This window comes from Botrytis fragariae, assembly GCF_013461495.1.
Source record: "Botrytis fragariae strain BVB16 chromosome Unknown tig00000000, whole genome shotgun sequence".
Classification (NCBI taxonomy): domain Eukaryota; kingdom Fungi; phylum Ascomycota; class Leotiomycetes; order Helotiales; family Sclerotiniaceae; genus Botrytis; species Botrytis fragariae.
The window spans coordinates 1650706-1664569 of record NW_023500986.1 but is presented as its reverse complement, the minus strand read 5'-3'; the positions used below and the strand labels follow the sequence as shown (position 1 = coordinate 1664569).

General features: G+C 42.9%; 2 protein-coding genes across 2 annotated transcripts; one reads left to right on the top strand and one right to left on the bottom strand.

Moving 5' to 3' along the window:
* Positions 1-6698: 6698 nt before the first annotated feature.
* Bfra_006731 (putative 3-ketosteroid reductase protein) lies at positions 6699-8385 on the bottom strand (the record flags this gene model as incomplete). The annotated part of the gene is made up of 2 exons (XM_037337101.1): positions 6699-8241; positions 8321-8385. The coding sequence occupies 2 exons, from the start codon at positions 8383-8385 to the stop codon at positions 6699-6701; spliced, it is 1608 nt and encodes a 535-aa protein (XP_037198467.1).
* A 1069-nt stretch (positions 8386-9454) lies between these two features.
* Bfra_006730 (putative glycerol-3-phosphate o-acyltransferase protein) lies at positions 9455-11821 on the top strand (the record flags this gene model as incomplete). Its single annotated transcript, XM_037337100.1, has 2 exons — positions 9455-9664; positions 9722-11821. The coding sequence occupies 2 exons, from the start codon at positions 9455-9457 to the stop codon at positions 11819-11821; spliced, it is 2310 nt and encodes a 769-aa protein (XP_037198466.1).
* Between the last annotated feature and the right edge of the window lie 2043 nt (positions 11822-13864).

Here is a 13864-nt window from a genome sequence, read left to right as displayed (position 1 = left end):
CCAATTAGATTCCGCTTCCCAGATTTCCAGATCTTCTAGTTTGAGGGCAGCCGTAATTAGGTAGAGCTTAATGAATATCTACCGTATCGTGCGTATGTACTGTGTACTAGCTACTTGCTTTACTTATTACCCCAGCCCCTTTTTTGCTACCCAGCCATGATGTTCGGCAACGAGAGAAGAAAAAGTATTGCGATTATGAGATTATTGTTATTATTAATACATACATCTAATTTTTCATGCGTACAAGAAACATGACAAACTTCGATCAGGGCGACATGAGAGGCAGAGAGTCGAGGCCGATCAAAAGTCTTTTCTTCGTAACAAATTTCACAAAATCTCCTTGCGGATTATTGTCTGCTTGAGTCTCAACAAATCATAAGTAATTGCTCCATAGAAATTTGTCACTCTCAAATGGTATTGGTCAAAATGAATGAATTCGCCTGAAACATCCCCCCTCTACCCATTTCAAATACATCCCGTTGTTCCTGCTACTGCCACTGCTACTGCCACATTATCATCCGAAAACGACATTCTACCATCTCCTTCTCTCCGGAGTTTTGGCGATGACATTATGGCCGTACTGTGAGTCTGTCAATCCAGGTTATGATTCATCATAGTAGACTCAGCCTGCGATACAAGACGTTTTATTCATCAATGCCGACGTTTTTACATCCGTCATTACTAGGTTGTTTCCTGGGGCTCGCTGGGGTTCGCTGGGGTTCAAACTTCATTCAAAGTCAATATATCCTCAACACCCTCAAAATTCATGCAATGTCCAATAAAATTATCAGACGATGCCACATCCGGAATCTCCATATATCACGAGAGGACATTCCACTTTTCAAAGCTTCAAAGATGTGGCAGTGCGATAAATCTTGGAAAAAGATCTCAAATGTTCAATCATCAACACCCACACCCACACTCATCAATGCGCATTATTGTCGGAAATGTCTTACATTAATCATGCGGCCATTCCGGACCTTCAATAATTCCTTTCCATCGCGCAACATTATTCTTGGCCATGGCTATCGATGATACTCAACCACCCGGTCCTTCTTTATTATCATGATCTCATATAGGAATGCGATGAGCATGTTACAACATTCTTTGAAGCGTTACGGGTCTGCTCGGAGGTCTCATGAAAAATGGGACTGGCGGCTACTGAGTATGCTGGTACGTACGGTACATGCAACGCGCGGAAGTGGCTTTATTTATCTCTTCAATTGTCCCATCAAGCGCCCGAATCTATTTTCGTAATCTTGGCGATATTTGATTTTGGTTGAAACGACACACCATATATCGTTACTCAACTTATTGCTTCTATTGCGCGTCTATTGTTTGATGCGTTATCATCGTACAGCTTCAGACAGGAACATGAAGCAACCGATGAATTATTACTCTGACTTCAACGATCAACGAACCAAGTGGCTCCATGTTGAAACATTGGAGATCGTACAGAAGTCAGCAAGCGCTTTGTAATTTACTGGTCATCATATCATTTCGCATATTATTAAGGATTGCATTATTGAACATCAAAATCAGATGTTCGATATTCCTCTCGTAAAGCCACTTCCCTTTCTAGATGATGCACGTGTTCTTACAGAGGCAATATGGAATAGCTGCTCGCAAGTTTCATTTGGTTGTTCTAAAATATTTGAAACAACCAGCTACTAGTATAGATTTGTCATTCATCGCCTATCTCAGTCAGACATGATGCCAGGGCTAGAAACAAAAGAGTGTGGTCACGAGGGTTCCGGTTTCAAGGGTAACATTTGTGAGATTTTCCTTTACGATGTTTTTGAATTAAGTTCACTTGATAGCAGCATGATAGGCAGTTGTCTTAAATTCAATTTAATGCTACATATCGGGGTATTTACATAGCAAGCGAGAAGGAAAACTGCAAACAATATTGATCTCTTCTCCCCATCCTCCAGCTGCATCCATTTCTTATCTAGCTCTGCATAGTATTCAGGCCATTAATTCATTGCACGATCGGCTCCTACAGTATCATTACTAGACGGCTACTTGTTCCATCGCCCCCACACGGTCTATTTCTAAGTATCCAATCTCAAAACCTCGGACAATTAATTTCGCTAACAGTAAAGTTCTTACATCTTCTCTCCGCACGTAAGCGGCTGGCACGCAGATGTCACATCGTCACGGGGTCCAAACCCTTTGTGATATGATCATTGTTGGCATGTTGGTTAGTTCCTTCCCCAGATTTGTTCAGCCACTTCCTTCAGGGGGTTGATCTGCTTATTCATATCGTGAGAGCATCCTTCTCTACAACAGTAGCCTCATGACATGTGAAGGAAGTGGCACAGTGGTGCAAAGGGATTTTACACAGTGACGATCATCTTTATTTGTATTCGCTCATTACACATGTAGCTTATTTCTACGTAAAATTTCAAGCGAAAGATAGAAAGATGGCGACGGTGATTCCGAATACACATCATCAAAGTAAGTTTTCTGGTACCAGTGGAGCATTTTGTGGCCGTTGAATTTTCCCCGCACTTTTTCCTACGTGCTATTTATCGTGAATCGTATCAAGTAATAAGATCCGGAAATGCCGCCTAGGGACAAGGAATAAGCTGCATTGTAAGGGAACATGATTTTTAACATAGAGTAATTGAAAATGCATGCCAAAATCCACTGACTGACCATCTCGCCACGAGTTTGCGTTTCTCGTCTGTTCTATCATGCTACATGCGAAAGCTACTATATCAAAGTATCATATTCGCAATGGTTTCATCTGGCGTCTGGCCTGATGAGTGAGAAAAGAGACAAAATCAGTTCTATAGGTTGGTCTAGACAAATGTGCCCCTAATTGTCTCAATGTACCAAAACTTTGCATTCTTTGTTATCTAAAAAAATTTGCCAATCTAGATCAGACACTTTTAATTCCCATTACAATTGGTGCCAGTTCCCTCACCCCATTCCACAACTAACGTATCCTCAGAAATCATCACTTTCACCAACAGTTATAACCGTATTTATCACATCACAATCCGTAGGAAGTCGGGACTCGGTGTCATATGACCTCATTGCCCAAGCAAACAGTCATTTCCAACTAGCACGCTTCCTTCAAGTTCCTCACCATTTGACCCTAAAAAACTATAATAATATATTCTATCCAGGTCTAGAACAAGGCCCCAACTATAACCATAAACTTAAGATATCTTAGCACTTACGACATGCCATCTATGTCTGTCTAGAAGCTCCGCACGTTCCAGATTCTGGCCCATCAATTCACCCCCCTACTAACCTCCATATCGTACGACCTGCTCATCCGACCTACTCGTCCGTCTCGCTCCGCTCTCTTCCTCAACGCATCCTTTCCTGGGCTTCAGGTCTACTTTTAGTTCTACCACCACCTCACGTTATACATCATCACTAACGACAACAAGAACAGCAACATCAAACTGCTCTCTGCGCCACATCCAGCCACATCCAGCCACCCACCGTACTATTTATCCGTTCCAACATCCCGCGTATTCCCTCCATCGGGCGTAGTATAGGGTTGTAAACTTGTCCAGTGTACATGCATCTCGAGCCCTTTCTAGCTTTCACCATCAACATCCACATCCACATCCGTATGGGAGATCTTCGCTGAATACGCCAACTCATATCTATTCTCAATGAAAGATATATCGGCGATCAGATATGTATACGTGGAGTTGTATGCCTAGATCTTATATGCATATGCTACATGGTGTATATAGTACATATGCAACATTTCTGCCTTCCGTCCCGTTTCTTGATAGTTTGGAACTTCTAGAGTGGTGCGCCGGAGTTTGAGACTGATTGGTTTTTGTGGAGAGTTCGTATACTCCGGAGTTTATCTGATGTGATATTACATCAATGAAGCGAAGTGTTGAGATTTCGCCGACTACAATGACTGGAAAATTTGCGGGGGGGTTGTAGTATTCAAACTTTAGAATAGTGTAAGTATAGTCACATCACATTTCGTGCATACAATTAAACATTCCACCCTGCTATACCTAGTATCTTCCCCGAGACCTTCTTCCAATCACAATGTTACATAATCACGTAAATACACATCCATATAAACCACATCCACGCATTCAACCAGGTCATCCATTTCATAAAAGAGATAAATGGCTTTTGCTAGGTACCTTATTAATAACATGGTCGCAAAATAATGGTTACACAGATATGTATATAAATAGCTCAATTCATGTACCCACCACATTCAGCTCTTCATCTATTTTTCTTACCGCGTACTAGAATGCATGTATCCAGCTCAGCTACGGATTGCGAAGGGTAACCATGGTTTAAAGCCGGAGAGATACATAATACATGTGATATGTATACAATTCCGCACAAAACATGGCTAAATTATCGTTGAGGTTTGTCCCCAGAAGTTACCATCGTTGAAGCAGCATCGCAGTGCAAAATTTGAGTTTACTCTGTCGCTAAGGGGGTGGTACCTAGGGGCTGAAAGTCCGGAATATAAATATATTATATCTGTCTATCTATGCAGGGCAGGCAAGGGGGGTAAATAAGGCGCCATCTGCCGTTCTGACTGCTCGTGAAATGTGCATATGCATATCAGACGGGAGAACGATAAGTTACCGTAAGGGAATGCGGGCTTTGTGGACCCCATTGCATCTTGATGGATGGCATAGGGTGAGTGCAAGTAGTTTGATGAGGGGGGTGGGGGGTGATGATGCATTTTTTGGGTTGATAGATAAACGAAGAGTACTTGGATGTACTGTTTTTTAGTATCAGATGATAGTATTTTCTTAGGTGTATAGTTGAGAGAATAATGATGACGCAACGCAAAGTATCAATATAGACAATCAAAAGCTTGATTCGACATCTTGGATAAATTGAAGAAAATGCAAGCTCAAAATTTACTGGATATCAAGAGAGCAGAAACTTAAAGTTGGGTACATAGATATCACTTCCAGAACTTTAGACCCCTTATTGAAGGGTCGCAGAGTAGGAACCGAAGCGATGAGAAATTAGAGAATTCGTATGTATTCGGCTGAAGGTGCCTCAATCCTGTGGACAACTTGATCGTAGGCCACTATATTGACATTCCTTACTATCGTATCGATAATTTCCCTTGATGGCGTGTACTGCAATGCAAGATGGCTTCATCTAATGCGTAGATGTGTGCTGCTACTAGTACCTGCTACTAGCACCATCATGTATAAAAAAGCAAAAGCCTATTAACTTTAAAAGCACGACTTGATCATATCTTTTCACTTGCCACATAGACACACACATCTGCTAGGAAGATGTAGATGAGAGTCATCAGAGAGCTCTGGTTACGACCCAATTCCGTCCATAAATCGGCTTGTCATTGATCCATAACCCGCGATATGAGATCTAAAAGGGTCAGAAAATGGATAGGTACACCATAAGCTCTCTTAGAACCCTCCCACTTAAAAACAAGATACTTGAAATACTCACAACTACTGCCTCACTCGCAAGATCTTTGTAGCGAGGGGACAATGAAAACACAAGCCCTCTAAACCCAGCATCTCTATTCCAAACGATCTCCTCGAACTGAACAGAGTAGCTAGCTACGTTTTCTACACCATACAGAGCAGTTTCGAATATTCCATTTGATGATTCAAACAAAGAAGATCTGTATACCACAAAACTCAGTGCTCATAGTAATTCTATGTACATTTTCCCGATTGCTGACTACCGGTGAGTTTGAAATCAGTACAAGCGTCGTTCTCCCTCGAACCCTGAATTTCTTATCCTTAAAACCACAAATTCGTTCCGTGACTCTCTTCACTGTCTGTAATGTTCATATCTTTACAATCCACGCAATGAGTATTGACAATCCCAACAACCCCCCCTCATTCTCTTTTTTTCATTTTCGATTCCGAGATACATGTAAACGATATATACAGAGATTTGCTAACATGCAGCAAACCCTCTATAGTACCTCCCAACCACCAGAACTCACCGACCAGGCCTTAGTCCTGAAAACGACGACACTCTGCGAGTTCAAGCAACTCAACCAATCCCATTGATCTTCGCCTCTCGCCTCTCGCCTAGGACTAAACCAAAGGAGAGAAAAAGCGACGCTGAAGAGACATCGAAAAAGAAATAACCCCCCTCCTCACCCCTACTCCTTATTCCAACTGTAGAGAACTATAAACGACATACCGGATAGATGAAACCAAGACATACAACCCAAGTTCTCCAGCAGTAACACTCCAACTATCAACTAGACACTAGCGAGATTCGTATCTAACCGCAAGTCTAAGGATAATAACGACATCGAGCATATGCGATATCCAACTAACGATCACCTTCTTCTGGTTTTCTAGACCCATCCTTAGGCTAGTATCTTAAACTAGCTTGAAGCTAAATCCCAATGATGCTATAAGAGATTGAGGTATGCAACGAAATCCAGATTTGCTTTAATATAATTCGACTTCAACATTAAATCACCAGTATTCTGATCATGTTCACATTCTTGATAGAAACATGGTGTTCAAACTCATGAAATTATGTATTTTATATACTCTGTATGTGTATCTCATCTCTAACGTCTCTTTCGCTGTTGTAGAGAGTGAGATAATAAAAACACATAAGAGGGCTTAAACAGGAAATTGCTTATTAGTCATTTTTATTACATTGTACATGATATACAGCTAACTGTAGCCTCTATCGATCTCTCCAGAAAGCAGCGATAATTTTCGTCACGCTCATTTCTTAACTTTCAAAAGTCCCTCCCATTCCTTCCTCAAATTCTCCATCTCCGTCCAACACTTAACACCCAAGACCTCAAAATCTTCTCTCGCTTCCCTTGTCAATGGTACCGCATCTCTTTGTCTCCCTTTTCTTCTCTCCCCAGTATCAATCGTCTTTGGAGTTTTGCCTTCCCATCCCCAACCAGGAACTTCGGTTCGTATAACACGTTCCTTCCCACTTGCATCTGTAGCCGATCCCCATTTCGAAGCTGTCCCATCCATGTTATCTAGAACATCGTCGGGAGATAATGCTACCCAGACCGGTGCTACAGCAGCAGTGTAAGGTTCAATGGTATGCCATTGGCTTCCCATCCATCTTACAAGGTAGAAGATCCATCTGTAGATAAATACCAACAAGAAATTCAATGGCAGGATTTCCGAAACGAAAATTCCAGGTTGAACCACGTACATTTTAGGTTTTATCAATTTCGCTGGCGGTTCTCCCTCCGATTGAGGGTCCTCCACGTGAACGTCGGAACAATCGAACCATGAAGAGGAGGCTTTGCCTGCTGCTCGTAGTTTTCTTGAAAGGACGAGAACATCTGTAAGACGCTTGGAGCTTTCGTATGGCTTGTGGCTTTCCAAACCTTGTAGGTCATCTTCATCAAAATGTTGTGCTTGTGCCTCGATACTAGATACCCATATTATTCTTCCGCTGGTAGTGGCCGAAGGAGAAGATGTTCGTGATAGTAAAGGCATCAATTCGTGTGCGAGAATATAATGTCCAAAAACGTTAGAACAAAATGTTGCCCCGAGAAGTGGCTCTTCTGGAGTTTCGCCGTTGATTAAAGGCTGCGTAGCTTCATCATCCGAGGGTTTGGCTTGTTTTGGAGAGGCAGAGGATAGTTGAGGTTTGGTTATAGCTCCAACTTCCGCAAGCTTGTAAGTTGGCCATGTTACAGCTTCCGTCATATCTGTCAAGACAGTCCATATAGCCTTTGGCCAATCGATTCCTGACCATCCTCCTATCCCTGCGTTCAAGACTACGACATCCAACCTTGGTATCCTAATTCCGCTCAATCCCCACCCCCAAGATCTTTGCTCGCCATCAGACCCTTCCTTCTGGCTCAATGCCCATCTATCTTGTTTAACATCTGCGGAATAAGTGGAGGTACCAGGAGAGCCTTCGGGTAATCGGAGACCATCCATTGTTGTAGCATCTGGGCTACCAATAGTTCCATTGATAAGCCTATCGGTAAGGGCATATACACTTTTCAAGTCACACAAGTCGACTTCAACCCCAAGAAAATGGACTCGAGCAACCATGTCCTGCCATCTATATACATTTCCCTGAGACTTAGCTCTCGCTCGTTGTGAATCTGCGAATTTAGAGTAGTCGACCAGTTTTCGTAGATGGGCACGCAAGCGAGAGATTGTGAATCGTGTCTTCAGCGGTGTACGTGTGCAAAGGATAAGAATTAAATGTTTAGTAGGAGGAGTATCGGATGAAGTCAGGAATTCATCGATTAATCTGGAAGCAACGGCAAAACCTAGACCGCTAGAGAGTTGTCAATAATCAACATCGAGAATCTTAAAGCTCATTGTCAATAATGACCCCAGCTTGGGGATGGTAGTACCTGTTTGCGCCTGTTATCAAAGCAAAAGTCTGACTTTCACTTGTCTCCCATGGTGGTAATCCCATTTTATTGATCTTTCGTGGTTAATTGGTGTATATAAAAAATGTCGAGGGTGAAGAGGATTACAATTATGGGAGCAACTTGTACATGGCTGTTGCTCCCTCATCAAAATAAATCGACTAAATCATCCTATCCATCCTAAGCGCTTCGTTCCACAAACACAAGGTAGAAAGGGCTAAAATCGAATGTAATCCACAATCGGAGGAATATATTTGGAAGAAAGTGACACGCCTTCATTATTATTTACATTCCAACAATTGATTGAAATCCTTAGTAGGTTGGAGTTTACTCAGGTAGGTATACCTATGGTTGGATTTTGAAAACGCCGCTGATAGACTTCGTGCATCCTCTTGCATGTCTCCCCAACCTCGCACGTGATTTTAGATATGATAATGAGCGTTGAAAGTCTTTGTACTGCAGTAGTAGGTAGTCATAGTTATTTGTTAAGCAGTCCATCAAAATCGGAAGAGAAATCGCATGCATGGGAATATCATATAATTCAAGAGAGAACCATGGGGTTTACGCTAATGGAATATCATCATGGCACTTGATATCCTCCATACTCGTAATAACATTTTATTTGTCAATGGGATTGTCAACGGGGATTTTCCATCGAAGAGTGAGCTGGAGCTGCAGCGCTTATCGCTTACGAACGGGTATGGAATTTAATCCGGTTCCGTAAAAAAATGCAAAAATGTAGTTTTACTAAATCAAGAAAATCATTCCATTATTACCCGCCGTCGCTTCATTGCTTCTTTCCATTTCATAAATATTACTGAATTTGAAATATTCGATCCGTTTTCTTTCTTTCGGCCGATATGACTTTTGGATTTTTACGACTCACTAGGCCTACAAAAACAAATACCTGAGGAAACCCTAATCAATCCCGAAAATCGCCGTGTCTGGTGCTCTGATACCCGAATGAAATCATTGAGCTGCGGTTGAACAATCAAGACTAAAATCCGATCTTGTTTAACAGATATACGAAATAAATAACTCGGACCTCGCACCCCGCACTTTTTAAGAACGTGTTTATTTCTCTGCACTGGGCATTCTGATCTACATTCCGCCATCATGGCCAACGAGCAGCAGGTTCACGAACATATGCCTCGAACGGCCAAGCACAAGGAACAATTTCCTATGACAAATTGGATATATGATGTATTCCTATGGACTTTTTCAATACTCGTTGACCTCTTCTTTCGAGAAGTTCACCCAAGAGGAGCATGGAAAGTTCCAAGGCGCGGGCCTGTTATCTTTGTAGCAGCCCCTCATGCAAATCAGGTATGCGACAGATGACTTTTGCAGGTTTGAAGCGCTCGAATTAACCCATTCATATAGTTCGTCGACCCTCTTATTCTAATGCGCACCCTCCGAAATGAATGCCATCGTCGCGCCGCTTTTCTTATCGCCGCCAAATCTATGGGTCGATTCATCGTGGGTTGGTTCGCACGAAAAGTGGGTGCGGTTCCTGTCGGACGAGCTCTGGATATGGTAAAGCCTGGATCTGGTACAATATACCTGCCAGACCCTATCAATGATCCGCTCCTCATTCGTGGTGTTGGTACAAAATTCGACGGCAAGGAAGTACAAGTTGGAGGATTACTGGTTCTGCCTACAATGGATGGGACCGCAGCCAATACCGAAATAGCGGAAGTAATTAGCGCAGAGGAATTGAGATTGAAGAAACCTTTCAAAGGTCGAAATGCTATGGTACAGCTCACTGGACGAACCGATGTTGACGAAAATGGCAAGTTTGGTGATCAGTCTGTCAAGGGTACCAAGGAAGGGTTTGAAGGATCAAAATATAAGACTGCCCCGAAAGTTGATCAAACGCAAGTTTATGATGCCGTCTTTGATCGTCTCAAGGGTGGTGGAGCTGTTGGCATTTTCCCAGAGGGTGGAAGTCACGACAGGACCGAATTGCTTCCTTTGAAAGCTGGTGTGGCTATTATGGCTCTTGGATCCTTGGCTGCCAATCCCGATAGCGGTCTTCAAATTGTACCATGCGGCATGAATTATTTCCATGCCCATAAGTTTCGCTCAAGGGCCGTGATTGAGTTTGGTAATCCTATCGAAGTTCCAAAAGAGCTTGTTGAGCTCTACAAAAGTGGAGACCGAAGAGGGGCAGTCAGTCAACTATTGGATATTGTATACCAAGCCCTTGTTGCTGTTACTGTTACCAGTCCTGACTACGATACCCTCATGCTTATCCAAGCCGCTCGAAGACTCTATAACCCAACTGGCAAGAAGCTTCCACTTCCTATGGTAGTCGAGTTGAATCGAAGACTGGTTAAGGGTTATACGCATTACAAGGATGATCCAAGGATTGTTTCACTCAAGAAATCCGTTTTGGATTACAACAGACAACTACGTTATATGAATCTTAAGGATCATCAAGTCGAATATGCCAAATTTTCTGTTCCAAAAGCCGTATTCCTTTTATTTTACCGCCTGGGTAAACTAGCTGTCTTATCCATTGGTGTCATTCCAGGGCTTGTCTTGTTTGCACCGGTTTTCATAGCTTCAAAAATTATTAGCATCAAGAAGTCGAAGGAAGCTTTAGCTGCTTCCACGGTCAAACTTCAAGGTCGGGATGTTATGGCAACATGGAAACTCTTGGTCGCCCTTGCTTTTGCACCGATTTTGTACAACTTTTATACCATCATTCTCGCATATTGGACTTACAAGAACAGAGTTCAAGGATATGTGCCCGAATGGGTACCCCTCTATGCTATCTTCGTTTTCGGATATATCCTTTTTCCAGCTATTACCTTTGCAGCTCTTCGATTTGGAGAGGTTGGCATGGATATTGCTAAATCATTGCGACCATTAATCGTGGCTCTTAACCCATCTTCTAGCAATGTCATCTTTAAACTACGCGAGCGCAGAGCACAACTCAGCGCACAGGTTACAGATGTTATCAATACACTTGGCCCTGAGATGTTCCCTGATTTTGATGCTTCCAGAATAGTAGCCGATCCCTTTAATCGTGATGGGGCTAAGACTCCCACTTCACCTCGTCAAAACGATCTACGTCGCGGTAGCAATCAATCGGGCATCTCGGATGGATCGCCGCCACGTGTTCTTCACAGGAGCAATACTGCAGGTGCATCTATTGGTGGTGGCTCTAGTATGAATGGCCATCTTCCACGTAACGAGTCATTTGGAAATCTAGGTAACATTGCACTATTTGCAACTCGACCACCATCCAGGAGTAGAAGTCGTAGTAGCAGTAGCGGTGGTGCTGTAGGGTCAGCGGGATTTCCATTGAAAAGCTTTAGTGCATTGGATGGTAAAGCAAGCTTTGATGAGGTTAGTCAGAAGATTCGCGGTGCGATGAAGGAGAGGGGACAACTGCGACGGAGACAGAGTGAAGTGAATAGGGAAGAGGAAGATGCAGCGTATAGCAGTGGCGACGAGGAAAGAAAAAGGGCTTAGAGGAAGAGGAAGAGGAAGAGGAAGGAAAAGTTAATTGGGTTGGGTATCTTGACCGAGGCAGCATAAAATAGGCGAAGAGTTGAAACGGATGGGTTGGGATGGGATAGTTTGTCAACGGGGCGTAGCGTGGGCGTTTAGGAGGGAAATACCACTACTATAGATGGACGTCTTTCAACAATCCTAGCTGAATGAAAATTGTAATAGGTTCATTTATTTGTTTCATCTTGTTACTCGGGTTATTGGAAGTGAAGTAATGAGTGTCTAGGTAAAATGAAATAAATCTCGACATCTTTGATACCTGCACGCACTGTATCTCGCTAATTCCATCTATCTTATTGTTCTCAAAGCCTATCTAGGTATAACCGGACTGTCTGTTTATATCTGGGTAGAAACCTCTCACTCACAACACATCCCAACATTCTATGGTGAAACGTCTATACACGCGGCAATGCACGTGTACAGTAATATACAGTAGGGTAATGTAAGGTAAGCCCAGTTCCAATGGATGATATCAGGGCGGGCTTGGTAATGAATTTTATTGGACAGTGGAGGAGACGGTGAAACCTTGATTTTTGGGGGAGTGATGGGTTTGTTGGGATGGGGATGGTAGAAAAGTGTAGAAGGGAAAGGAAGGACTAGATTTTGAGGTATTTTGGGGGGAGAGGTTTGGTGGAGGAGTAGGAGTAGGAAGGGTTTGTGAATCGATGGACGTGTTGCGGATGTATGTTGGATATATACAGAGTACAGACAGAGTATTTACCTAGTAAATTAATCACTAGGCGGGTCAAAAATGACAGGGATGGGTTGTATGGGGGTGAGATAGATACAAACATGTAGAATGTGTAGAAGATCTAGAAGTGAATACTTCAGTACGTCTACTTATCCACGGATGGGAAAGCGGTCATGTGCCACGAGATGAAGTGGCATAGCGAAAAGGGGGCGATGAGAATTGGCGAAACATGCCAATGTGTGTGGGTGGAAACTGCGCGAGATGGACAATTTGCGGGAGTCCGGTGTGGTGGGTTTATCCACATTTGGATGTGCATCTCTTGTGAACGAGTGAATTAAATGCCTCACGGATTATCTTTGTGACTTCGGACCTTGCGATGAAGGAAGTACCTAGGCATGTAGGTAGATGGGTGTTGGTATCACTCTCGGAAAGCGAGGAACGCGAGGAAAGCTTAGGATAAATACGCACACGCGGGTGAAAATGACAATCGCAGATAGATGCCAGCTGGTCACCGAAAGTAGGTGTGCATCAAGCCACTATTCATCAATTGACGAATCGATGTGCTTGATTTGGGAGGGATAGATGATCGGATATTTTGTAAGGGGGCTGTGCATTTTTTGGTGGAATGGTAATGTTACGCTGTGTTACACTCAATTACCTAGGTATCTAAACATCGAAGCTTTATCGTTATCTACATCATCATCATTCATTATAGGTAGATGTTAAATACCTATTCTGTACCTTATTAGTTCTCTCGTCTGGCTGATGTATGATGTATATCCCCCGGAGGATATTCCCAATTCCATCGATAATTAAACACCACCCCACCCACCCATCATCTCGAATAGGAACTGGAGCCCTGTTCTGCTAGGTCGGTCTCTCAAATGAAGTGAGGTACGCGAGATGATGATGATGTTGATGATGTTGATGATGCTTGTAGAATTGCCTCGATTGATTGATAGTCACTGTCAGATTGTGATGGCGGTTGGTCATAGCTTCTACCTTGTTTCTGTTGGTACTGTACCTATGGGATGGGATGCCATTCGTTGTCGGTATTTGACTGTTGGGATAATCCGATTCTTGGTATGCAGATGCGATGGATGGATGAAGCATCATGGAGACGAATTGATTGGATCCCTAGGTAGTGATAGATAGAATTACTTATGCGAATATCTATTTAGTGCAGCAGCTAGGACTTTGATATCAACCTGCCGACCTCCTTGGACAGATTATGATTCGTGAATCGTACAAGGTCCAAACACAAAAACACTCTCACAAATATCAACCATCAACGTCAACAATCGATCTAGTCC